The sequence below is a fragment of the Syngnathus floridae genome, chromosome 20 (assembly GCF_059516105.1).
Source record: "Syngnathus floridae isolate MCC-2025c chromosome 20, RoL_Sflo_1.0, whole genome shotgun sequence".
In the NCBI taxonomy this organism is placed as follows: Eukaryota; Metazoa; Chordata; class Actinopteri; order Syngnathiformes; family Syngnathidae; genus Syngnathus; species Syngnathus floridae.
In genome coordinates, this window is record NC_142432.1 from 7,562,822 (window position 1) to 7,588,805 (window position 25,984).

Sequence of the window (25,984 nt, forward strand, 5' to 3'; positions counted from 1 at the left end):
GCCGAGCGTTTTTTTTTTCACCTGATGGGTCAGACAAGCGTGTCCGCCATACTGAATGTGTTTGCGCTAACCACGTCAACGTGGCAAAAGTGTGCGCACATTGTACTTATTTCAGAGATTGGTCTCTATGGATCCATTATTTGAAGATAATTTCTGAAAGGTTTATGAAACTTCTGAAAGGTCCGAGTATTCTGAATAGAAAGTGAATGAAACTGCTGGCCGGAGTGCGGGTGGGGGTATGTGATGTTGCACGAGTCACACACTATACATAAAATCTTGACACTTGTGTAGGGTCGTAATTTATAGGTAATAGTGCGTCGAGTAGATCGCAAGTGGCTTAGCGGTTTAACACACCAGTGCTAGTCGAAGCAGGGTAGGCTAAAGGACGGTGGAGGGGCTTTAAAATGTTCAAATGGCTCAATTTAACTATTATGAAAAAAAGTAGCGGGGCATCTGGTGGGTTTGTGACTGTCATGTGAAGTGTCAGAGTGGAACATGACTCAGAGGGTCACAAGCGGAAGGTCACCGAGCGGAGGAGCGGAGCGGAAGCGGGACTCTGCGAAAAAAAAAGAAGCCAGTCCGCCATTGTGGAAGATGGCAGGGGGCGATATTCCCGTAAAACGCTCGTCACTTTCCCGTTGACTCAGTCCCGCGTTCCTCCCGGTTCGCTCCGACACCACCTCGTTCACGGGCGAATTTAGTCGTCTATAAACGGCCACAAAGTCGTGTGCTCCCGGGGGTCTCCGCTGCCGCCGCCGCTGCCTGAACGCTCGCAGAGGGATTGGACAGCCGGAGAACCGAGGCAGGGAGGCGGGAGGGGAGGGAGAGAGCGCGGCGGAGGAGGAGTGCACACGGGCGGACGGACAGTGTGCTGAGCAGCCATCGGCCCCGCTTCCTGGAGGATGTCTGCGACCACAGTGGACCACCAGCAGGTCGGTTTCGGCCACGATCCGTTGACGGTAGGCCGGGGATCGGTTCGTGTAGGCGGGCTGGATGGCTGGGAAAGTTTGCCGACAGCAGTTCGAACCTATTGGGGATGCCACATAAAAAAAAAAAAAAAAAAAGGCTGCGATATGCGATAGCTGTTTAGCCGCCCGGAAACGCAGGCAGGCCGATCCGCGTTCATGGTGGGAGCCGGTTGAAGCCGGTCGGCGATGCGGCACCTTTGAGCAGGATGCATCAGCGTCTGACATCGGCTTAATAATAAGAACCAACCAGGCTGCAATCTCCAGTTAGCCACCGACATGCTCATCCACTAAAACCACAGCATCATGCGTGTGCAGAGGCAGTCATTCCCAGTCAGTGAGCCGTAAGAAATCATCAGGTGTGCCCAGAGAAGTCATTCAGTTTCACTTCATCCGTCCAAAAATTATTTATTCACGGCAAATAATGCATCCTTGCTCTACCGGTACTATCTAAGCCAGCAACGTACACTGACGGATAGAATGATCAAATGCTCTTCCACTAGATGTTAGAGGTACACAATTAACCTTTCCTATTCACTTGTTGTGCCGGTTTAGTTTGGTGGTGTGCCTTGTTCCATAGCTCGGTGCAGATTGTGCTAATACAATCTTTTTTCCACCATTCCAGAGACCGAAAGGACAGGGAAATAAAGGTAAGTGACTGTGGACGTACGTTCTGGTCCAAAAACGTACCCTCGGTTTCCAGGTTACATGGCTGCACGGATATTACCAAAAATGAAATATTCATGTGTGCTATTCCTGCGGTGATTTAATGTTGCGTTCTTTTCCACGCAGTGCAAAACGGATCAATGCATCAAAAGGACGGAGCGAACGACGATGACTTTGAGCCTTACATAAGCAGCCAGACAAATCAGGTAATACGGAATCGTTCGATCGTTGCGCCCATGCGCTGTGTCCTCGCTGCAAAGAACCGGTCAATGTACAGCATAACCGGGTGCCACTCAAAAGTGACGTCACAGATGCAAAGACTCACCCTTTGGCATTCATTCATTTGATCTGTCTTCTCGATGTCTTCACCACGCAGGATAACAGCTACCCACCCATGTCTGATCCCTACATGCCCAGCTACTACGCGCCGTCCATCGGATTCCCGTATTCTTTGGGAGAGGCCGCCTGGTCCACAGCGGGAGACCCACCTATGCCCTACCTGACCACTTACGGACAGATGAGCAATGGCGAGCCGCACTTCATCCCCGACGGCGTGTTCAGCCAGCCGGGCGCCCTGGGCAACACGCCTCCCTTCCTGGGCCAGCACGGTTTCAACTTTTTCCCCGGCAACGCCGACTTTTCCACCTGGGGTACCAGCGTGTCCCAGGGTCAGTCCACGCAGAGCTCCGTCTACAGTAACAGCTATGGCTACGCGCCCAGCTCACTGGGACGCGCCATTGCCGACGGACAGGCCGGCTTCGGGAGTGACGCGCAGCTCAGTAAGATGCCGGTTTTGAACAGCATCGAACAGAGCATGGCGGGGCTCAAACTGGGTACAGACATGGTCGCGGCCGTCACCAAAACGGTGGGCTCGCCCCTAGTGGGCACCGCCGGGATGAGCAGCATGGCAGCCAACAACCTCCCGCCTTCCGCGAGTTCGTCGGCAGGGAAACCGGCCTCGTGGGCGGCCGTGGCCAAGAAGCCGGCCAAGCCGCAACTCAAAGCCAAGCCCAAAGCCAACATGGGGATGGTGGGCGCTGCCATCCCTCCGCCGCCCATAAAGCACAACATGAACATTGATACCTGGGACGACAAGGGCCCCCTGAACAAGCCACCGCTCGCTCAGACGATGCTGCCGACGCCGCCTTTGGTGCAGCAGCCTCTTCTGGCCCAGCCGGCGGCCTTGCTGCAGAGCCCTTTGCCCCATCAGCCTCAACACCAGCACCAACCCTTCCACCTCCAGTCCCTCCAGTCCCCGCAACACCATCCGCCGCTCCCGCACGGCCCCCTGCACCTCTCCCACCCCGGCCCCCCACAGGCCCTCCATCAGCCCCAGCCACCGGGCCCGCCGCCCAGCCGCTGGGTGGCTCCCAGGAACCGAGGCGATGGCTTCGGCGTGGGCATCCCCGTGAGCGCCTCGCTGTGCCCAAGCGAAGTGCACCCGGTGCTGGAGAAACTGCGTGCCCTCAACAACTACAACCCCAAAGAGTTTGAGTGGAACTTGAAAAATGGACGCGTTTTCATCATCAAGAGCTATTCGGAAGACGACATCCACCGCTCCATCAAGTACTCCATCTGGTGCAGCACCGAACACGGCAACAAGCGTCTGGATGGGGCCTACCGCTCGCTGGGCGGCAAGGGGCCCTTGTACCTGCTCTTCAGCGTCAACGGCAGCGGCCACTTCTGCGGCGTGGCCGAGATGCGCTCTCCGGTGGACTACAACGCCTACGCCGGTGTCTGGTCTCAGGACAAGTGGAAGGGCAAGTTCGAGGTCAAGTGGGCCTTCATCAAGGACGTACCCAACAACCAGTTGCGACACATCCGGCTGGAGAACAATGACAACAAGCCGGTGACCAACTCCAGGGACACTCAGGAGGTGCCCCTGGAGAAGGCCAAGCAAGTGCTTAAAATTATCGCCACTTACAAGCATACCACCTCAATCTTTGATGACTTTGCACATTACGAGAAGCGCCAGGAAGAAGAGGAGGCCATGCGGAAGGTAAGATCAACGACAACAGGTGATTAAAAAATTTATTAAAAAAAAAAAAAAGTGAGACACTTTCAGAGTAGTTCATCATCTGAAGTATCTGAGTGTACTGCAACTTGTTTGCATGCACGTGACTCAGTCAGCAGGGCACTTCCCTCAAACACGCACACACTCGTTTCACTGAGTCATCGCCTGGAAAAAAAAAAAATCAGCTGATCCACCTGCTCAGTCTGGTTAAGTGGAAGTTCCCGGCATGTCATGCTTGCTGATGAGCAGTGTTGAATCAATAAATACAAAAAAAACCTAAAAGCCCAATTTAGCGACAGCCATCTCGCCAGTCTGAGAGGGGAGGGATACCCGGGAAGTTGGGGGGGGCTTGAAATAGCCCGCATTCCCGGCATTCCCCGTTTGCAGACAAAGGCAGATGTAGGCCATGAGCTCTCTTTGAACGCCGAGCTTGTGTCCGCTACTTACTCACACTCTCGGTTTTAAGGCTGAAGGTGTTTGGCTTGAACGATTATTCAAATTCAAATCGACATTGTGATGTAGCCAAATGCAATTTTTAAATCACAAAAAATAATTTGGATTAGGGGACGTGTAGTACACAAGTTAAAAAAAAAAAAAGTGCGTGCTACTCTACTCATAATGAAGACATTGAGTATATTCATGGTAACGACGCCCGGAGGTATCAGTGTGCAGGTCAGCCGCACAAAAGCTGTCATTCAGCTGTGGTGTCTTTTCATTAGTGTCACCGTAGCAACCGATCAATCTAAAGGCACAATTTAGTCACATCAAGTATAAATGGATAAGCAGACGTATCCTAAAATTTGTTGCTCGCTCTTCAGACAGAATCCAAACAAGCTGGCGGCTGTTAAGTCCCAATGATCATCGTCACACACACACACATCTGGGTGTGGTGAAATTTGTCCTCTGCATTTAACCCATCCCCATGTGATTTTGATCCATCCCTGGTGGAGCAGTAGCAGTGCCGCGCTCAGGAATCATTTGGTGATCTAACCCCCCAATTCCAACCCTTAATGCTGAGTGCCAAGCAAGGAGGCAATGGGTCCCATTTTTATAATCTTTGGTATGACCCGGCCGGGGTTTGAACCCACAACCTTCCAGTCTCAGGGCAGGCACTCTACTACTAGGCCACTGAGCTGCTTGGTGACCCTTCCAATAATGTCTTCTCTCTCTCTCTCTCTCTCTCTCTCTCTCTCTCTCTCTCTCTCTCTCTCTCTCTCTCTCTCTCTCTCTCTCTCTCTCTCTCTCTCTCTCTCTCTCTCTCTCTCTTTCTCTCTCTTTCTCTCTCTTTCTCTCTCTCACTCTTGGCAGGAACGTGGTCGAAATAAATCCTAACCGCTGAGCAAAAAAAAAAAACAGGCGTGCAGCATGACGTTGGACCTTCAAAACAACGACAAGTGTGGCAAAAGTCGCTTCACCGCGAGGATGACGACAAACGTGGACGGCCACGCTCGACGTGTGTGTGTCTCCATTTTCAAAGTCGGGTGCTTTGAAAGCACTTTCATCCCCCCTCGCTGTTTGTTTTTAACTTAGTTTGCAACTAACTGATGAATCTACTTAGACACCATCTTGTTTTCATTTTTTATTTGTAATGTTTAGCCTCTCTTGGTTGGAATCAGTATTCTGGTGAGTTAATTAATTGGTGAAACACAATCACACCAATTAGTATTAACAACATGCATACCAAAAGAATGCAACAGCAGGCTCATCTTTTCTTTCTATTTTTTCTTCTTGTGATTCTCAAGTGCTTTCCGTCTGAGGAGAATGTGGCCGACCTCACTAGCGACAATAAAGAAATGAGCCGTGTTTAGCGAAAAAAAACAACAACAATTTGTGTTTGTCTTCATTTAGACCAAGTTGAGTGAGATGATAATTAAAGCTGACGGGTAACATACGCCCCATTGATTACTTCTGCTTACATTTACAGGCAATTACACTTTTGTTTAGTCAAATTGAAAGTCGCCAAAGACAACGACAATTTACTGCTTCTATTTACCGTAATTGTAGTTTCATTTTGTGATATTTTGCCTTATGTGCTAAATCCAAGATATCGCATCTGTCCACGAGAGAGCGCCATCCGTCCACTTGTTCTGTGGTCAAACATAAAGCCTCCTATAAACAGCAAGCCCAACTCCCCAAGAGCCAATTAAACTGGGACTAGAAGCACTTGTTGTGACTCCACAGCTTTTTAAATTTATAAATTATTATTTGGCCAGCTGCTTTACTAATGCCAGCTCGACAAAGCTGCGCAGTGGGCGCGGGAGGAGTGTGAAAAATCTCCAATTGTGTGCGTCTAGGGAGGGAGGGGTGGGGGGGTTGGGGGGCCAAAGAAAGGTGTAATTTTAACACTGCAGGTTTTTGGATTGGCGACTTGTTACCTTGAGGAGGTTTTTTTTTGGAGGGGAGGGGGGGCACACGCTTGCCACTTTTACCGTGAACGGCAAATTTCTTATAAAAAATACCCTGGCTGTTTAAGAACATCCACTTTTAGTCCCGTTTTGTTACTAATGGATAGATGGATGGAAAAAGGTTAGTAACGGCAATAATAAACATAAATAATAGTCGAAGGCAGGACAAGGTTAAGTATAATGGCTTGCGCTTTCAAAGCGCTAAATTAAGAAATAAAACCAGACGAAATCATCAGTGGGCTTTTTACTTCGTGCCGCAGCGAAAAAGGGAGCTTTTGATTGACAGCTTGCTGCCATTTGTGAGGCTGTCTGCTGCCATGGTTACCTCATCACAAGAGAAGCCGCGCACCCTTTCTCACCATGCCACGAGCTCCCACGAGAAAGATCATTTGTCAGCTAATATTTGCTTTGAACCTGTCAAAGCAAAGCACCGGATTATGATTTTAATGATGAACATGTCCCACACGAGTTTCATTCACACGAAAAAAGTGCCCGTTTTGTGTGTCTGATTTGCTACATTGCGCGCAGTAACATTTCAGCAACACTGTAAAGCGCTTAAGAGCGGTGTTATGGTTTCCAGACATCGTAAAAATGCATCCCGATTAACTTTTATGTGCGCATCCTCATGGCTTCATTGCGTAAAAACACAATTACGGCTTTTTTTTTTTTACAGCTATGTACTCCACAAATATGGCGTCGTGTGACGCACTTAAAGTCCCATGGCAAGCAATACAGATATGGTCAACGTGTTTGGACACTCACTGACGCGCACGCACACGCACACACACATACAGAAATACACACATGCCTAATGTCACACATGAATATGGCTGACAGACATGAACCTGTGCAGTGACACATTCCACAAAGATGGCCGACTTACAGAGATGTTTTACACTTTTCTGCCATTCTTTCTAAGCAATTATGCTTTGGTCTCATTTTAGCCATTTCTTTTAACCAAACACACACATACACACGCAGACCTTTGGCATTTTATTCTGAATAGCAGCGCAGGTGACCTTCTATGTGAATCGCTGGCCTTTTCCCCCCAGGCTAACTTCACACAACGCGAAGCATTGATTTTCTTTAGCTTTTTCTTCTATAGCGTATGCAGCCGCGCAATCTATAAGCGCTAAACCTTTGTGAGGGCTTTTAACGTTGACCTCGGAAGAATGCGTCAACTCCAACATAAAGTACTTGCATTATGTTCGAGGCACTGCATGTTTGCAAGAGACAATTTCAAGGCATCATAGTGGGAAATGTCACCAATAAATAGAAATACACAACTACAAAACATTCAAATAATAAAAATGAAATTAAATATATTTTAAAACGTAGTTCTTAAAATACAAGTTATTTTAATAATAAATAAAAATAATAAAAATAAATATTTAACACAATATAATATACAAATCAATATAATATTTCAATATTATTAGTGATACTAAAAGTGAATATATGTAGTATTACAATTAAATATTGTATAGTTTAACATCCCCTCCGTGAGTCGTCACCTTATCGTGGTGGAGGGGTTTGCGTGCCCCTATGATCCTAGGAGCCATGTTGTCGGGGGCTTCATGCCCCTGGTAGGGTCACCCATGGCAAACGGGTCCTAGGTGAGGGGCCAGACAAAGCACGGCTCACAAAAGCCCCTTATGATGATTGATATAATTGGTCTTAGTTTTCCCTCGCCCGGATGCGGGTCACCGGGGCATCCCTCTGGAGCCAGGCCTGGAGGGGGGGCTCGAAGGCGAGCGTCTGGTGGCCGTGCCTTCGCCCATGGGGCCCGGCCGGGCATAGCCCGAAATGGAAACGTGGGTCCCCCTTCCCATGGGCTCACCACCTGTGGGAGGGGCCGAAGGGGTCGGGTGCAATCTGAGCTGGGCGGCGGCCAAAGGCAGGGACCTTTGCGGTCTGATCCCCGGCTGCAGAAGCTGGCTCTTGGGACATGGAATGTCACCTCTCTGGCTGGAAAGGAGCCCGTGCTGGTGTGCAAGGCAGAAAAATTCCGACTAGATATAGTCGGACTAGCCTCCACGCACAGTTTGGGTTCCGGTACAAGCCCTCTCGAGAGGGGCTGGACTCTCTTCCACTCTGGAGTTGCCCACGGTGAGAGGCGTCAAGCAGGTGTGGGTATACTCATTGCCCCCCGGCTGGGCGCCTGCACATTGGGGTTCACCCCGGTGAACGAGAGGGTAGCCTCCCTCTGCCTTCGGGTGGGGGGACGGGTCCTGACTGTTGTTTGTGTCTATGCACCAAACGGCAGCTCAGAGTACCCACCCTTCTTGGGGTCCCTGGAGGAAGTGCCGGAGAGCGCTCCTTCCGGGGACTCCATTGTTCTACTGGGTGACTTCAATGCTCACGTGGGCAATGACAGTGAGACCTGGAAGGGCGTGATTGGGAGGAACGCCCCCCCCGATCTGAACCCGAGCGGCGTTCTATTGTTGGACTTCTGTGCTCGACACGGATTTTCAATAATGAACACCATGTTCAAGCATAAGGGTGTCCATGTGTGCACTTGGCACCAGGACACCCTAGGCCGCAGCTCGATGATCGACTTTGTAGTCGTGTCATCGGATTTGCGGCCGCATGTTTTGGACACTCGGGTGAAGAGAGGGGCGGAGCTGTCAACTGATCACCACCTGGTGGTGGTTGACTCCGATGGTGGGGGAAGATGCCGGTCCGACCTGGCAGACCCAAACGCTCTGTGAGGGTCTGCTGGGAACGTCTGGCAGAATCTCCTGTCAGGAAGAGCTTCAACTCCCACCTCCGGCAGAGCTTTTCCCACGTCCCGGGGGAGGCGGGGGACATTGAGTCTGAGTGGACCATGTTCCGCGCCTCCATTGTTGAGGCGGCCGACCGGAGCTGTGGCCGTAAGGTCGTTGGTGCCTGTCGTGGCGGCAATCCCCGAACCCGCTGGTAGACACCGGCGGTAAGGGATGCCGTCAAGCTGAAGAAGGAGTCCTATCGGGCCGTTTTGGCCTGCGGGACTCCGGAGGCAGCTGACAGGTACCGGATGGCCAAGCGGAATGCGGCTTCGGGGGTTGCTGAGGCAAAAACCCGGGCGTTGGAGGAGTTTGGTGAGGCCATGGAGAATGACTTTCGGACGGCTTCGAGGAAATTCTGGTCCACCATCCGGCGTCTCAGGAGGGGGAAGCAGTGCAACGTCAACACTGTTTACAGTGGGGACGGCGTGCTGCTGACCTCGACTCGGCACGTCGTGAGTCGGTAGGGAGAATACTTCGAAGACCTCCTCAATTCCACCTACACGCCTTCCATTGAGGAAGCAGGGCCTGGAGACTCTGAGGCGGATTCTCCAATCTCTGGGGTCGAAGTCACTGAGGTAGTTAAAAAACTCCTCGGTGGCAAGGCCCCGGGGGTGGATGAGATCCGCCCGAAGTTCTTAAAGGCTATGGATGTTGTGGGGCTGTCATGGCTGACACGCCTCTACAACGTTGCGTGGACATCGGGGACAGTGCCTCTGGATTGGCAGACTGGGGTGGTGGTTCCCCTCTTTAAGAAGGGGGACCGGAGGGTGTGTTCCAATTACAGGGGAATCACACTCCTCAGCCTCCCTGGTAAGGTCTATTCAGGGGTGCTGGAGAGGAGGGTCCGTCGGGAGGTCGAACCTCGGATCCAGGAGGAGCAGTGTGGCTTTCGTCCTGGCCGTGGAACAGTGGACCAGCTCTACACCCTCGGCAGGATCCTCGAGGGTGCATGGGAGTTCGCCCGACCAGTCCACATGTGTTTTGTGGACTTGGAGAAGGCGTTCGACCGTGTCCTTCGGGAGGTTCTGTGGAGGGTGCTTCGGGAGTACGGGGTGCCGAGCCAACTGATAAGGGCGGTTCGGTCCCTGTATCACCGATGCCAGAGTCTGGTCCGCATTTCCGGCAGTAAGTCGGATTCGTTCCCAGTGAGGGTTGGACTCCGCCAAGGCTGCCCTTTGTCACCAATTCTGTTCATAATTTTTATGGACAGAATTTCAAGGCGCAGCCGAGGCGTTGAGGGGGTCCGGTTTGGGGACCTCAGCATCGCGTCTCTGCTTTTTGCAGATGACGTGGTGCTGTTGGCTTCTTCAGGCCGTGATCTCTAGCTCTTGCTGGAACGGTTTGCAGCCGAGTGTGAAGCGGTCGGGATGAGGGTCAGCACCTCCAAATCCGAGTCCATGGTCCTCGATCGGAAAAGGGTGGAATGCCCTCTCCGGATCGGGGATGAGATCCTGCCCCAAGTGGAGGAGTTCAATTATCTTGGAGTCTTGTTCACGAGTGAGGGGAGGATGGAGCGCGAGATCGACAGGCGGATCGGTGCAGCGTCGGCAGTAATGCGGACCCTGTACCGGTCCGTTGTGGTGAAGAGAGAGCTGAGCCAAAAGGCAAAGCTCTCAATTTACCGGTCGATTTACGCTCCTACCCTCACCTATGGTCACGAGCTATGGGTCGTGACCGAAAGAACGAGATCCCGGATACAAGCGGCCGAAATGAGTTTTCTCCGCAGGATGTCCGGGCTCTCCCTTAGAGATAGGGTGAGAAGCTCGGTCATCCGGGAGAGACTCGGAGTAGAGTCGCTACTCCTCCACGTTGAGAGGAGCCAGATGAGGTGGCTCGGGCATCTTATCAGGATGCCTCCTGGTCGCCTCCTTGGGGAGGTGTTCCGGGCATGTCCCACCGGTAGGAGACCCCGGGGACGACCCAGGACGCGCTGGAGAGACTATGTCTCTCAGCTGGCCTGGGAACGCCTTGGGATCCCCCGGGATGAGCTGGATGAAGTGGCTGGGGAGAGGGAAGTCTGGGAGTCCCTCCTAAAGCTGCTGCCCCCGCGACCCGACCCCGGATAAGCGGAAGAAGATGGATGGATGGATGGATAGTTTAACATATATTATTTAATAAATTATCTTGTCTCAATATTACATTCACGCAAGTGACCACTAGATAGCAGCACCTGTCCTGATGCTTTTGTTTACACGCTTGATGTCCTTCCTTAGGCAAGTTATGCAAGCTATAGATACCTTTTGAATGTATGCCATTTCATAAAGCATCTTAGTGTGCATTGACACTCCAAAAAATACTGCCCTGTGTGGAGGGGCTGCATATAGTGCATATGCCAGAAACTGCCAGACAACACGCAGAGGCCTTAAGACACAGCTGTCTTAAGTTGGCAAGTCAGCAAACAGACAGGTCTTTCTTTGAAGCAGTGCTATCGATCCCAGCGCTCCTCTTCCTCCTCCTCTTCCTCCTTTTTCTTTTCCTCCTCCTCCACCCACACTCCCCCATGCTTGCTATTCTTCATGTGCACCATATACAACATAGCTCAAGATTCACCGCACACCTCGCCTTCCTACACCCGATGACTCTTTTTCTGGCTTTATGCTGAAGAAAATAAACACTGTAGATGCATAGACAATGTCAAAATAATAATTAGGTATGACAGGAGGCCACTGACAGTTGATCTAAAAAAGGTCCAAGCCATCAAATTAACTGGTGTCAATAAAGCTAAAAATAAATATGTAATATACGTATGATTCATATAGTGTATATACGTATGTACATATATACACATAGAATCATTTAGAAAAGAGAGCATAGATGGAACATGAATGCTGACAACCAATACCAAGATTGTTGAAAGAGGAAAAGATGGTTCAGTGTGTGTTTGCATGTGTACGTGTTAACCTTCACGTAAGCTGACCTCCAGTCTTGCCATCAAGGTCTAGAAAAGATGGATGCTAAAGTTACCACAGCAATGCTCAATTTCAATAAAGTGGGCAAACAAGCAAAGCTATAATCGCAAAACCTACACTGGTGCGATAGTTCGTATTAATTTTTATGCAGCGTGCCACACGGCATATCTCCCGCCCGCAGATATTGGCGATTTTCTCATTTTACACATTGTGCGACAATTAGGGAGCTTGTGTGAATGTGTAAAAAAAAAAAAAAAAAAGGGCAGATGTAAGAAAGTTAGAGGTCGTGCTTTGACGTATGAACAGGATAGCAAGAGGAATGTAGCCGACCGGTGTCAAGGAACTACGTTTGAGTGAATCATCTTGACTGATAGATGAACACCTTTGTATAAAGGGGAGGGGCTAAATTTAGCCTGGGTTGGTGGTGGATGGTTAAATGCTACAGGGCCAAGTATTGTAAAAAAAAACCCATCTATCTCAGCCTACCTTAAACATTTGATAAATATTAGCCTATTAGTTTCAAAGCTCAGTCCCAGTTCCTGTTGACACATTTCTCGACCGAGGATTAAAGTTTCCCACTTTTCCCGAACTGGCCACGTCGCATGTCGATTATATAAGTAAGCAGCCGATGGCTTATGAAAGCTGCACTTTCACCCCAGCTGGTTAATAACAAAAGCAGCGAGATATGTAGTACCCAAAGCAACGCCCGATCGGTGTCACACTCGCAATTTCAAGAAGGCTTAGTCTGAAATCAAGCTAGGAATTACATGGGAAGACCTGAGGTTATCCCTTAATCAATAGCAAACGTCCCCCGCCATCCTTTCAGCCAATCAGAGGGGAGCAGACGGTAGGCGACCGCATTGTTTACACTCCTTGTCGTGGGTTAGATGTGTGTGTTGGTTCTGGACGTGATTGCTGATTTCACTCTGCTTTCCGTGTGTGTGTATGTGTGAGAAAGCTAATTGCAGCTGTTTGTTTTCTTGCCGTGCAGTTAGCGGGGCACAATCAAGTGTAGCGGGGATTTCGTCAAACTCAAAGTGTGATGAGCTGAGAGATAAATAAACACGGAGAAAATCAGTTAGTGCGCTATGACAACAACCAGGAGCTTCTTGACTTGAATTTTATTTTCTACATTCAGTTAGTTTTATTTTGATTTTAGTTATTTTTAGTTCAATTTTTGGGTAAGGAAATTTTGATTGATTTTATTATTAAAACCAGTATCAATGACATGGTGTTAAAAATACGAATTTTGACAAATGGTGCAACTACATGTCGACAAAAGACACGGGCATCCATTCTTTATCCTCTGCATAAAACAATACACAGTCGTGTGTCTCCATGTTTATAATATACTGACCTCTGGTGGCCAAAGTGAGCACATCAGGAGGAGAGCAATGTGTCGGGTGTGAAACGGCACACGCAGGCATGCCGCTTATAATTAATACAGAACAGCAAAGTTTTCTTCCTTTGAATTGCAGCCATTTTCTTTTTCAATTACCCACCGAAAATTAAATCTCCCAGTGAGCTACACAAACATCCTAGCCGTTATACACCCCCACCACACACACATTCGTAATGATTGCCGCCGGCGCCGGCGGTCGATTATTTGCAAAATGGAATGCTTGATTTGTGATTGCCGTCTGTCTCGTAACGCCTCACCTCTCTGCAAAAAAGACCTCGCTTCCTCCTTAAGATGCCTGGCTCGGTTTTTTGTTTTGTTTTTTTTCCCCTTCCACAAGCTGCGTGCTCAATCTGCTGAAATAATTCTGTGATGACGAGAAACAGAACAGAGTTCTGTTAATGAGAAATAAACGCCTCAACTCAAATACATGTCGGGTCCCATCTGCAGTTAAGTAATGGTAAACTGAAGCACTATAACTTGATTTTTTTTCCCTTTAGTGCGTCCCACTGGTCATCTAAAAAGAAGACGCTCGCACGGCAGACAATTAAGGCGGCCATGTACAATATGGCACACCCGTGCATATATGAGGGCGACTCCCCGCAATTACGGCAACATTAAAGGGATTAGACCGCAACCCCCGATTCCTCAGGAGGCCCATCGGAGGCCAGCGGGATGAAAATAAAAGAAAGATGCAACGCCGCACCACGCACGCAAGAGAACATTCAGTGAGGATGGCAGGAATCATAAACGAGCGCAGAGCGGAGGAGGAGCGCATGATACGAGTGGAACCTCCACACAGGAGGTGACTACATCATCGCTAACACACACACACAGACACACACACACACACGCACGCACACACACACGCACACACGGCTGGATGAATGGATGGATGGATGGATGGATGGATGGATGGATGGATGGATGGATGGATGGATGGATGGATGGATGGATGGATGGATGGATGGATGGATGGATGGATGGATGGATGGATGGATGGATGGATGGATGGATGGATGGATGGATGGATGGATGGATGGATGGATGGATGGATGGATGAAGCTGAAGGTTTTTTCCATAGACTGTCTTGCTCCACATGACTGGGCACGTTCAGCTAATTCGCTGTGTTGACCAGCAGCCCGATGAACTATTGATCAGCTCTCTGACAGTGTGTATGTGTGCGTGTGCGTGTGTGTCTTTAATGATGCGTTGGCTCACCACAGGAGGGCACACCGTGCGAGCTAGCTAGCTAGCGTCGCAGTTGCAGAGGGCACGGCGCCACATCAAGGTCAAAGGAAGGCTGGCGGTGCAAAATAATAGCGCACATACACACATGTATGCACGCACGCACGCACACACACACACACACACACACACACACACACACACACACACACACATATGCATTAGCGCTCGGTGTTTGATGTTTTTAAATACGCTGTTCTCCTCCAATGGCTTTGCAATGAGCTATGATTTATCTGTGCCCTGGAGTTTCATAGAGGAAGAAAAAAAACTGGTTTATTCCTGTCACGCCCACGAGTTGCAAAATATTTGAGAAGTGAATTGCTGGTCTGTATGAAATATAAAATACATGCTGATGACAAATCTCAAGTCTAGTCAAAAGAAATGTAATGATTAAATGTTCGATGGAGATATCTTGTCCGTTTGAGTGTTTAACTGACTTTTTAGCGTGAAAAAGTTCTATACAAACAAAAGTGTCAAATATGAATCATATGAGGATGATTCTTGTCATTTTGGATACGGAAGGCTCACTCCTTTAAATACATCAAAGTTGCTCTCGTTACCTTTTGGTGATAAGGCCACGGTGCATTTTAGACTCGCTTAATTGGCCGGCAAGATTGTTCCCCGTGGCGCGCTTGAGCCCATTTAGTCCCGTTGCTATGGAAACGCATACGCATCCAGCCTTGTTTTATTACCTCCCGGACACTTTTAATCGTTTGCCATAGGAGACCGCTGTCGGCATTTCCTCTCTTCGCCGTACACCTGCGCAATTAATGCAGCAAAGAACTTTCCGACTTCAGGCAACGTCACTTTGGCAAAGTCTTTGGGAATATTTGTTTTGCGGTACGATGGCCAAAACTCGATTATAATAATAAAACGGGAGTCCTCCATCATATCACCTTGTAGATAGCCTTGAGTCCTTCTCCATCGATCGCGTGAGCGATTGATCGCTGACGGAACGAAGCAGCATTGGCGGCAGCTGCGATGAATTTCTATTGATCACGCGCAAGTGGCGACTAGTGGACGGACTGTCGGAGTGTTCTGCGTTTTTTTTTTTTTTTTGGGCTTGCTCGTAAGCAGAACGCTTCTGGGTTCCTCTCTTTCAATTCTATCGGTCGGCGAGGACTCGGATCCACTTATCTCATCGCCAACGGATGAGGAACACTTCCCGACTCTCAAAGTAGTCCATTAGCGCAACAAATCAGGTCAGGCCGGGAAGCGGCGGATCGCGAAAAGAAATCGTTTCCTGGAGCCGAGTGGGAAAACAAAGACGTTGCGATGACACGCTTCCTTCATCATGCCTAATCCGCACTCCCTTTTCCAGAGGGCGCTTCTTTTCGGCTTTTTCTACTTTTTGCGCCGCGGCATGTTGATATTTTTCCTTCCACCTCACCCAGGGACACTTTACTGGGCTGCCGTGAGAAATCACCCCCGCATCGCTGGAGACGTCTCGCCCTCCCCCCGCAGCGCCGGAACGTTAGCCGCCTCTCCTTTCTGAAATCTCTCCGCCGCCGCGCTCCACCATTACACCAAAACCGCTGTTTTTCAAAATGGCTACCGTGGAGCCGCGAAGCGTCTGCATACAGATTAGGATTACGGAGCTGCAGCGAGTTTTCGTTTGGGGGTGGAGGGGTCTGGTAATTTTAGTGGCTTGTGGTTTTGATTCAGCCGGTCTGGTTTTGCCGTATCGACGGCGTGTTGGGGGGTGGGGGGGTTGCAGGCTGCGCATGATTGTGGAAACTGCCATCTGCAGCGTCCGCAATCAGGTTCAAACCAGTATCGCGGCAGGAGGATGGAAGTAAGTGCAGATTTTTGTCAAGGCGAGCCACGACACTGGCCCAACGTCCTGGCGCCTCGACGGCTCCTTAATAATTCATCAGGCGTGTGTGGCGCTTTTTTCTTCCATTTTTCTTTCCATATTTGCACTAGGAGCACTACTTTTGTCTAAATCAAAGTCTCAGGCTGATTTTGACACGATAAATGCCATAAATGCCATAAGAAGGCGCCAAAGCACCACTTTTATCACGTTGTGCCTCCTCGCTACTTTTTCCTCATTCGGATTATGTAGCAACGTGTGTGGACCGCAGATAAAACACACAAACGCGGTAGCAGAATGTAGCTAAAATCTACGGGGGGTCTCGACACGGACGGAGAGCGGTTCGCGGCGCCGGACTGCGGTCATCAACTGGCCTGCTGGTGCGGGAAGACAAACACCTGCCCCATGGGTAATTAAAGCAGAGCGATGGAAGCGGAGGAACCAAGGTGGGCCGAAGGGGGAACCGTAGCACGGAACACAATTAGCCGCTGTGTTCTACTCCGGCAAAAATGCATTATGTTTCTTTGTTTTACATTTAATTTAGATGAGCTGAAATGAAAGAGTAACACGGAGGAGGGATAATGAGCGCAAAGTGATATGGGAATGTTGCACGCTGACTCTGTGGCCGGTAATAAGACTTCAAAATATTGTTTTACAGTAATATAATCTGGTCGTGAGCAATCCAGAATGAAATTTTACTTCAAATGCATTCAAAGTCACAGATACTGTAACTGGAACGTGAGGATAGCAACACAATTGGTCAGCCACAATATTATTGTGTTTAATAAAGCAAAATAAATTTGTATTCAATTACTCGATTAATCGATGAGATAATTGATAGAATTTTCTTTCTGCCTTGTGCATGTCCGTGCAACGCTTTCCTCTAATAACTGTGTCATGACGGTGATTTATGTCTTTAGCGCCGTTGATTTGTTTCCGGGGGTGAGATTATTTCGATGGGGCAGACTTAAACGTAAACCCTTCGCAAACCGCAAGCGCTGCACTTCAGTCCCTGGTTGGGATTTGAGCCAGGTCTAATCAGATTAAAGCAATGTACCCCCCCACTCCACCCACTTCCTCCCTCTTGCCTCCTTTTTGGAGCAACATGGCACATTGCTCTCTCAGCCACATGAGACCAAAGACATCTTTTTTTTTTCTAAATTGTAAATTTGTACGGTATATTTATACGTATGGTTATAACACTGACACACCGCCACTAATCATTAGCCAGCGCTCTCTTTAACATAATGTTAACACTATATTCAAAACACTATTGAAAGGCTAACGATTTTTATTTATTTTTTGCCAAATAACCTCCATTGGTAGATGAGATGAGCAGCAAAGTTTTTCTGACTGCTAATAAAGCCCCCATCCGAGGGCGACCTGGATCCTTCACAATGAACGCGGCCAACAATGGCGGCTGACTGATGGCTTTTGTGCCCGTGCCACAAAAGCATCCCATCAAAGGGCGGCCCCGGATCATACACTCGACGCAAATCAATCACTTTTCCTCCGGCCTGGGTGGCAAGTGGAATTAACCACAATCCTGCCGCCCCCCCTTTTTTTTTCATTTACAAAACAGAATGGTGCAACGCAAATGAGGCCGGCTGACCGTGAAGGTGCACTATGACAGAAAGCGCTGCTGTCGGTCACACACTGAAATTTAGCATCTCTCTGCCTCTATTTTGTCTAGAAACACACACGTAACATTATAGTAGGGTACTTTTGAATTTTTTTTACATACTATTATTATTCTTATATTGCTAAAATGATATATTCGCTTTACCTTTGGAGCTTAGCTTAATGCTAACAAGCAATGCAAAATGCCACAGTTGTGCTAACAACTAGCAATGATTCTTTTTTGATCCTCCACTTGCATCTACTCGGTTGATCAGAGCTCACTTCAGTGTCGCAAGTGAGATGCAAGTCCCCCCCCCAAAAAAAACAAACAAAGGTGGCCGCCACGCGTCGGGGTTATCTGTGTGACAAAGCAACTTTCCCCCCTGTGCGCCATCCATTTTCATGAGGCGGCGAGCGGTTGGTGACCTTCCGAGGGCGGAGGGCTCCAGCTGGACGCACACCTCCACGTTGACTCATTGTGCGCCTGGCCCTATTGTGTGCGACGCGTGGCCATTGTTCCGACATACACGCTGCTAGTTGACCTTATTAGTTTAGGCGGATGCATAAAACATGACGCGATCGGAATAAGACCGACTGTTGGATTTGTCATTAAGAAGACAAACTGAGTGTTGTTGCTGGTGTGATAAATTGAAATGAACTGTATGTGATCTCAATATATCAAGAGACAATGATTCACATTTAATAAAAAGCATCTAGATGATGAAATATTCTAACAGTATGAACCGAATGTCTATGAGTCGCCCCTCCCCCACACATCCTCGCGGGCATCCTCCAGTGAGGCTGAGAAGGGGGGTGGGGGGCTGGTTTGTATGGCAGCGCGTGGAAGGAAGTGGTTGTTGGCTGACAAGATGCCGAGACAGAGGTGATGATACTCGATAATTGAGGTGCAACCCTGTCACAGTCGACCTGCGGCTAAACCTCAGTGACGAGCCCGCCGAGACTCACTTGCGACCGTGCGGGTCCTCCTGCGTCGCAACATGTCGAGAGACTTTCGTACAATTAATGACAATTAATCGTGTTGTGTCATAATTGGTCACTTCCACGACAAGTGTAGTGATTGTCGTATACAGTTGTGCTACTTGGAGCGTATCTTCTCCTAAATTGTCAGTGCAGCATTTTTCTAAAGTCTCGACATGTCGCTAATCTGCTTTCCTCGCTTGTGCACCGCAAACGTGCAATTTGAAAGGATTTTAATACATGTATAATCTGCTCGAGTAAGATTAGGCGGCCTTGATTTGGAACAAATCTGCAGGAGACAAAAGGGAACATCTCCATGGTCTCGCTTTTATCGGACTCCATTTTGGGATGGAAGCGCATCGCATCCATATTTGCACTATTGCATGTGAATTAAGGCATGACTGCAGCTGCAATTTTTTTTTAGTTGACTTTAAAGTAATAAAAGATGAGTTGATTAATCAATGACACATTCCAGAGGTGGTATGAATTTTTTAAGACTAGCTCGGATCAGAATAGCCAAAGCAAGGAAGACTAACCGCTATGCTCTCTTCCACAACCAAGGTTTTGTACTCTTGCATCTGCGCAGACAAATGAAGACTGCGTCGCCTTTTTAGCTCGTCATTTCCTTTCGTCTGTCATCAACTCACAAAGACAAGATGACAAAGAATGACATCGATGAAAAGTAGCAAAATCAACTAAATTGAAAATACTGTGCAAGTATATTCTCGAGAGATGGAGTATAATCTAAAAAGCATTGCATGGAGCTGAAATGACAATGTTCCCATCTGCCCTTCAAAGCAGGCCGGCAGCATGTGTGTGTGTGTGTGTGTGTGTGTGTGTGTGTGTGTGTGTGTGTGTGCGTGCGTGTGTGTCCCATCTGCCCTTTTAGCCAGGCGAGCAGCATGAAGCCGAACTCTGACCCTTTAGGATTACAGCTCCACCATGTGCCAGTGAGCAGAGTGATGAGATTGACCTCGCACACACGCACGCGTGCGCGTGCGCGCACACACACACACGCACACACACACACACACACACACACACACACACACACGCACACACACACAGAGGAATCAACTTTTCACGGCGGGCATTTCGGGCTCCGACACAAGCAATCATGGCAAAACCGACATGATGGCCTCAGCCACGCCCCTCACCAGAGATGATGATGATGCCTAATCTGGGATTTCGCCTCTCCGGGATTAGGACATGATGATGCGCAGGTTTGCCCTCACCTCCAATCCCCAAATGGCTCACAAGATGGTGGCTCAATCTAAGCACACACAAAAAAAAGTCCATTCAACCAAGTTGTCCAACATACATTTTCTTTTGTGCGAGTTTTCGTGACAATTCTCCAGAGGTGACACATTAGTGTTGGCAGCAGGCAATCAGATGAAGAAAAAAAACCAGAAGCAACCCCAATACCGCCCACACGTCATGCACAACAAAAAGTGAGCACGACACAGCAGGCGAGCTACAAACTTCCCTGAAAATGTTTTTTATTTGCAAATCTCTTTGCCACTTCTTCTGAGCCGGCGGAACAAAGCAAGAATAATAAAAAGCGAGTCTGCGATGATCCCCGACAGAATCCCCTCGTCTGCCGTAAAAAAAAGCGGCAGGTTTTGATTTGGAGGTGACACGTTTCGGGCTTGAGTGAGTTTACGGCGAGGTTACGTCGCTGCGCACAAGCGTGGGAGAGAGATGGGGGGGAGATAACAAATAGTAACGCTCAAATATTCACTCAGGAGCGCCGCGCAAACTAGCGTCTCGGAGTCAACACGCGGTGATCATTACGGTAAAAATATTCAACATTAGAGGCGCAGATAGTTGTTATTTGGGGGGTTAATGAGTGATGAGACACTTTACTTTTGTTTAGTTCTCGAGGTCATTACTTTAAAATATCAACCATCAAAGTTTGCATGTTGTTATTACTTTGAGGGTTAACAAATTAAACCCAATGACAACCATATCATCTACATTTGAGAGTCACACATAGCAGACTTGCCAGGGAAAACAAAACAGGAAGTAGAAAGCTAGCAGAATAAAAGCAGGTAACAGTGCTAACATGAAAGCTAGCTAGCGCAAGGTAAGCGTAGGTGTTTACTTATTTAAAATGAGGGATTATTTTCTCCCAAATTTTTGCTACTGATGATTTTTTTTTTTGTGTGTGTAAGGCTGACTTGCTCTTCCGGTTGTTGCGACAGGCCGATTAGTTAAACACGTCATTCAGTCTTTTTGTGTTTTGGGTCTATTTGCGCGTCCCTAATGCAATTTGACTTGTTGGTTCAATTGGGTGGAAAGCAGCTTTTTGCGTCCAAGATAAAGCTTTTAAACTGTCACCTTGCTCTCGCCAAAAAGCCTTGTAGACAGAGTGTGAACACCACTTTTCCCAGGCGGGAATTTGATTCATTCAGGCGGGATAGTAAGCAATCGCCAGCCTTCACCACGCAAACACAATAGCTTATTCTTTCGGCTTTTAAGATATACAGGAAGACAATCGTCACATTGAGTGTTTCTGAAATTGAAGTAAGATTTCAAATTATTTCATTAACACAAATAAATTATAATTAAATTTTATACATTTTTTCAACCCTATTGTTATTTTTAACTGTATTTATTTAAAAAAAATACTAGCGGATCATTCATGTTTAAAAAAGAAACATATGACAGGGAAAAATATTTTGGTTGCTTATCATCATGGTTACTGTCGAAAATGCCAGCATGGCAGGAAACGAACAGGGGATGAAAATTAAATTAAACCCCCAAAAAAGAACAAGCAATAAATAATGCATGTGTGCCGTTGTCTATAGATTAAGTGTGAATATTCATTCATCGGCATGCCCTTTGGGAGCTGCATGCATATTCATGCAGTGGCGCGCCACACATGGACTCATAGCGGTAAATAAACAGTGCAAAATATGACACATGCTTATTCCTTCGAAAGACTAGCAGGCATTTATGTATGAAGAAGGTGGGACTCAAGGGAGTGACCATTCCGCCCAGCATTGCCCCATTAAGTGAAAAGTCACCAGAGAAGGGAAAGCCCATTAGCCTCGAGAAGAAGAAGGGGGCACGGGGGGGGGGGGGGGGGGGGGGAATGATTAGTCTGATTGGATAGAGCAGAGCTAGGTTGCTTAGGTCAGGACTAATCAACGTCAGGATAGGGAAGGTGCATAACGAGAAAGAAAAGAAAGATGCCATCAAACACATCCATTCATTTTCTAGAGAGCTTTTTCTCATTAGGGGGGTTGGCTGAGTTGGACTCAAGTTGATTTAGGGGCAAGAGGTGGGGTACACCTTGGACTGGTTGCCTGTTAATCGTAGTAAAAAAATAGAAAAATAAAAAGTCGAAGCTTAGCTTCTCGAGCTACTGCAAGGTACCACACCATTCATTTTGAATGTGTGGTACACCTTGGACTAATAGTCATTTGAGCTAGCCTTGAGTTAGTTTCTCAAGCTACTGCAAAGTACCACACCATTCATTTTGTGACAAAAAAGGCCTTCATCAAAGAAAACAACAAGTGCATGTTTTTAAGAATCTGGGCTAAGGCATAATTGCGCTACTTCTCGGAACTAACATGAATATTCATGGTTCCCCGAATTAGTTGTGTGGAAAATAATGAGTTTATTAGCATTTGTTTATTTGTCCATGCATAAAAACGACTAATGAGAAGGCATTAACGAGCGCGCCACTCTAGGGATTCCCTGAATTCCTTGCTTTAATTTAAAAAAAAACTACTAATCATAATGAAGTAGGGTAAATGTTCAGGCGCAGACCCTCTGAAACATTGTCTCGGAGGGAAAAAAAAGTAGCAATTATAACACATACAGTGAGTTGACATTTGGGCAGCGGAGATATTTGGCCTTATCACACCCATCGTAACGAAAGGTCAATGGGCTCCTCGCCATTGACTGCTGTGAAAATGCTCCTTCAGTCTCCATTGAGGCCGCCACGGCTTGTTTTGGCAGATTACACGTCAGTTGGCCTGATTTATCACCTTGATGCGGTGTGAAGTTGAAATCACAGGAGAGCCGGGCAACCACGTTTATCTTTGACACTTGGTAGCAAACTTGCTAATAGCTTTAGCTAAATCTGCTATTGTGTTCATTGTTTAAATTTACAACTATATATAGTTTTCATTTTTATTTTTGTTACACCATATACACAATGATCCAGTAAGTGAGAGCTGAGGCACGGAAGGCGCTAATGCTCGAATCTTTGTGTTTAGCGGACACAGAAGCGTAACGAAAGCGTGTGAATGAAGGAGAGTGCTTCTACATATTAGCCTGCTGAGACGCTAACCGCCGCATTTGCACAACATCTCAAACATTTCTTTTAATCCGCACACAATAAGCGGCAGAGGAGACGCTAAGCAGAGATGCTATGATGTTTTTCTGTAATGGCTGCCGCCCACCTGCCCCCAAGCCCCCACCCGCATCCTCCTCTTCTATGCTCAGGCATGCTGTAGCAAACACGCATGGCGGCATGTCCACGCCAACTCGCTGCTCCCATCGACTGCGAGGAAAAGTGCAACCTTTCCCTTGGGCCTTAATTGTGTTCAATTTGCCAAGCTGGGCCTGAAACCATTGGAGGGTCTGGGGGTGGGGGGGCTGCAAAAGCTCTCTGACCTATTTATCAGTGCAGCTTTTTGCTTCCGTTGCCTGAATCTCAAGCAACGAACGACAAGAGCGAGTGAGCGTGACACACAAAGCGATAAAGAGAGCGAGAGAAAAAGAGCTAACAATAGTGTATACATATGTATGCACTCCGACACTTTTACTTCGGTTATTAGAAATGTGTAAAAATATGACAACATTTTATGACATATTTTACATCAGAAATATTTGTTTGCTAGCAATAGCAAATCTGACCACACAGAAAGACATTCCACGTGTTTAATATATTTTTTTTCCCAGTGATTATAATAAACAGTGAAAACCACGTCTTATAAATTTGAGTAATTTTACTTCACATTTTCAGAAAAACGTATTTTAGTTTTAAACTAAAGGTAATATAATAGTGGATATTTTGCAGAGTAAAATTCTGGTGAATTATTTGACATGCCGCTGCTAGCTTAATGCGAACATGATAGAACAGAATAATGACATTTCCATTCATTACAATTGAGGAAGATGATTTGAGAAGTGCTGTATCTTGATGCACCACGCACATTACTCATGTTTTATGTTAAAAAGTGCCTTAAAACAAGCTTTCACAAAGTGCCTGGAACAAATCAATTCGCTTTATTTCCTACGGGGAAACATGCTAGACTTTTCTACTGTACTTTCTATTTTTAGCACGGATGATTGAGGTTGCGTGTACACTAACACACCGCCGCCACCGTATGCTTTTACCTTGCCTTGCCTGTTAGTGAGAGGAGGATGTCAGGCTCCATTAGTGAGCCGCCATCCGCTTGGTAACGGACGGAGGGTTTGCGGCGGGCTTGTGAATTAAGGGTCAGGCCTCGACGCAAAACTGCCGTTGTCGTCTCCTTAATGAGAGCTGATGGTGAGACCAGCCCTCAACCCCCCCCGTCCCTCTGTACCGCTACGACAGTACCACAACCACCCCCACATTACCTTCCTCATTTGCTTGGCCATTAGCGTCAACACTCGCGGGAGGTCGTTCCAAAGCGACGTGAAAAGATTTAATCAGCATGGCAGAGAATCAGAAATAGCATATACTACATTTTGGGACAGATCAAAAAATGTACACCTCCTCAAAATTTGTGCTCCCAGACAATGTCCCGGAATGCTCCACATTTTTTTTAAACACACAATTTCCTGAAGAATATAGAAGACAATTTTTTTGGTTGCCGCAACAATATTTGTTGTCAATCATTCTTCCGTGCGCGACCAAGTTACAATGTAGTGGCTCAGTTTGAAAATGGCCGCACAGCAGCTTTCCCGGCCACACCCGGCGTACGCCGTACATTGCGCAGAGACCTCCTCGGAATGTCACGGAATGTCAGCTGGACACGGAGAGGAGCAGATAAGAGCTGCAGTAGCCAGGTTATCCTCCACACTCCCCCCACTTAGCCTGCTAAGACTAATGGCGAGAAATGACAAGCTGAGGGATTTGAAGCCTCTAAAGGGCCTCTGGGAGCTGATTAGTATGCACACACACACACGCACACACAGATACGCACAGACTTCACAATCTTCCTGACCTGCGCCGTTATACATGCGAATGTGCTGCGCAGGCATTTTCCCGTTCCTTTATGGTGTCCCCTCCCAACCCCCATCGCTCTCCATCATGTATGTGCGCCAACCCCCCCACCCGACAGAAATCTCGTTCCCCCCCCCCTCCCCTCCCCTGCAGTGAGTGCCAAGGGGGAGAGAAATTAATTGAAATGTAAACCACAACGCAGATACGATTAAGTAGGCAAATTGCAGTTGTCATGTAATCGGGGGGCCGAAAAACGGTGGCCGAAGCAGATGAAAGGGGAAAAGAAGACGGATGCTGAGCTTTCCTATATCCATTTCATTCGCGTGAGTTCTTCCCAACGTGGCTCCAGCCATCCCTGCCTGAGCTTTCGAGCGTGTCACATGGGGATAAAATATTAAATGTAACACTCGAGCCGAGATGCTAACGTAGCGATCGATGTCGTAACAATTTCATGACGCTCATCTGTCTAGCATAAATATGTGGTTGCTATAAACTGGACAAGTTAATCTTTGAAGGACCTCAAAATGGGCCAAGTAATCTTAAAATGTGCCCCAAAAATTGTCCGAAAGGTTCCACGCAAGCTATCAGCAAAGCCTTGACTGGAGGCTATCGCAGCGACCAGAAGACTCAATAAGAGTGAAGGATGCTCTTGTTGAGAACCGAGACCTTCTCGTAATAGACTCCTCCGTACTGCGAAAATGCCATTTACGTTTCGGAGACGGGTGCTTTGGCGCTCGCTTTTGCTGCCTCCACGCACACACACGCAAACACACAGATGTGAGTGCACACCGAACCGGGCCCTGATCCGTCATAATTAGACGGGATGAAAGCAATCCTGGTGACTGACAGCAATAAATTGTCAGAGATTTCCGAGTCATCTTGAAGAAAAACCTCAAGGGTTCCTTTCCACATGTTTCTCGTGTGTGTGTGTGTTTATTGTACTCATTTTTAACCGCATTTAGACAAGTGCCATGGATGCAGGAGTAGATTCAATGCGAGTTAAGTGACAAGGCAAATGTGTGTGTGTGTG

General features: G+C 47.8%; 1 protein-coding gene and 1 long non-coding RNA gene across 4 annotated transcripts; one reads left to right on the forward strand and one right to left on the reverse strand.

Annotated features, from left to right (window-relative positions):
- The first annotated feature begins 2 nt into the window (after window positions 1-2).
- ythdf3 (YTH N6-methyladenosine RNA binding protein F3) lies at window positions 3-5,000 on the forward strand. 3 transcript variants are annotated; one of them, XM_088363106.1, is made up of 5 exons: window positions 3-236; window positions 1,591-1,615; window positions 1,758-1,837; window positions 2,008-3,630; window positions 4,954-5,000. In XM_088363106.1, exons 1-5 carry the CDS (start codon window positions 207-209, stop codon window positions 4,975-4,977), a joined length of 1,782 nt encoding a protein of 593 aa, XP_088219232.1. In that variant the 5' UTR covers window positions 3-206; the 3' UTR covers window positions 4,978-5,000. The 3 variants fall into 3 exon arrangements, with proteins under 3 accessions (XP_088219232.1, XP_088219230.1, XP_088219231.1); XM_088363104.1 differs by lacking the exon at window positions 3-236 and adding an exon at window positions 243-959; XM_088363105.1 differs by lacking the exon at window positions 3-236 and adding an exon at window positions 243-932.
- On the reverse strand, window positions 2,959-24,267 carry LOC148381149 (uncharacterized). The gene is made up of 3 exons (XR_015854602.1): window positions 24,141-24,267; window positions 19,943-20,058; window positions 2,959-3,810 (listed from the first exon to the last, which is right to left on the reverse strand). It is a non-coding gene; the product is annotated as an uncharacterized LOC148381149 (long non-coding RNA).
- Between the last annotated feature and the right edge of the window lie 1,717 nt (window positions 24,268-25,984).

Coding starts and splice junctions, on each gene's coding strand:
- ythdf3 (XM_088363104.1), top strand. CDS start 903: ATGTCTGCGACCACAGTGGACCACCAGCAGGTCGGTTTCGGCCACGAT. Junction 1,616..1,757: donor GAAAGGACAGGGAAATAAAG/GTAAGTGACTGT, acceptor TTTTCCACGCAG/TGCAAAACGGATCAATGCAT. Junction 1,838..2,007: donor TAAGCAGCCAGACAAATCAG/GTAATACGGAAT, acceptor TTCACCACGCAG/GATAACAGCTACCCACCCAT.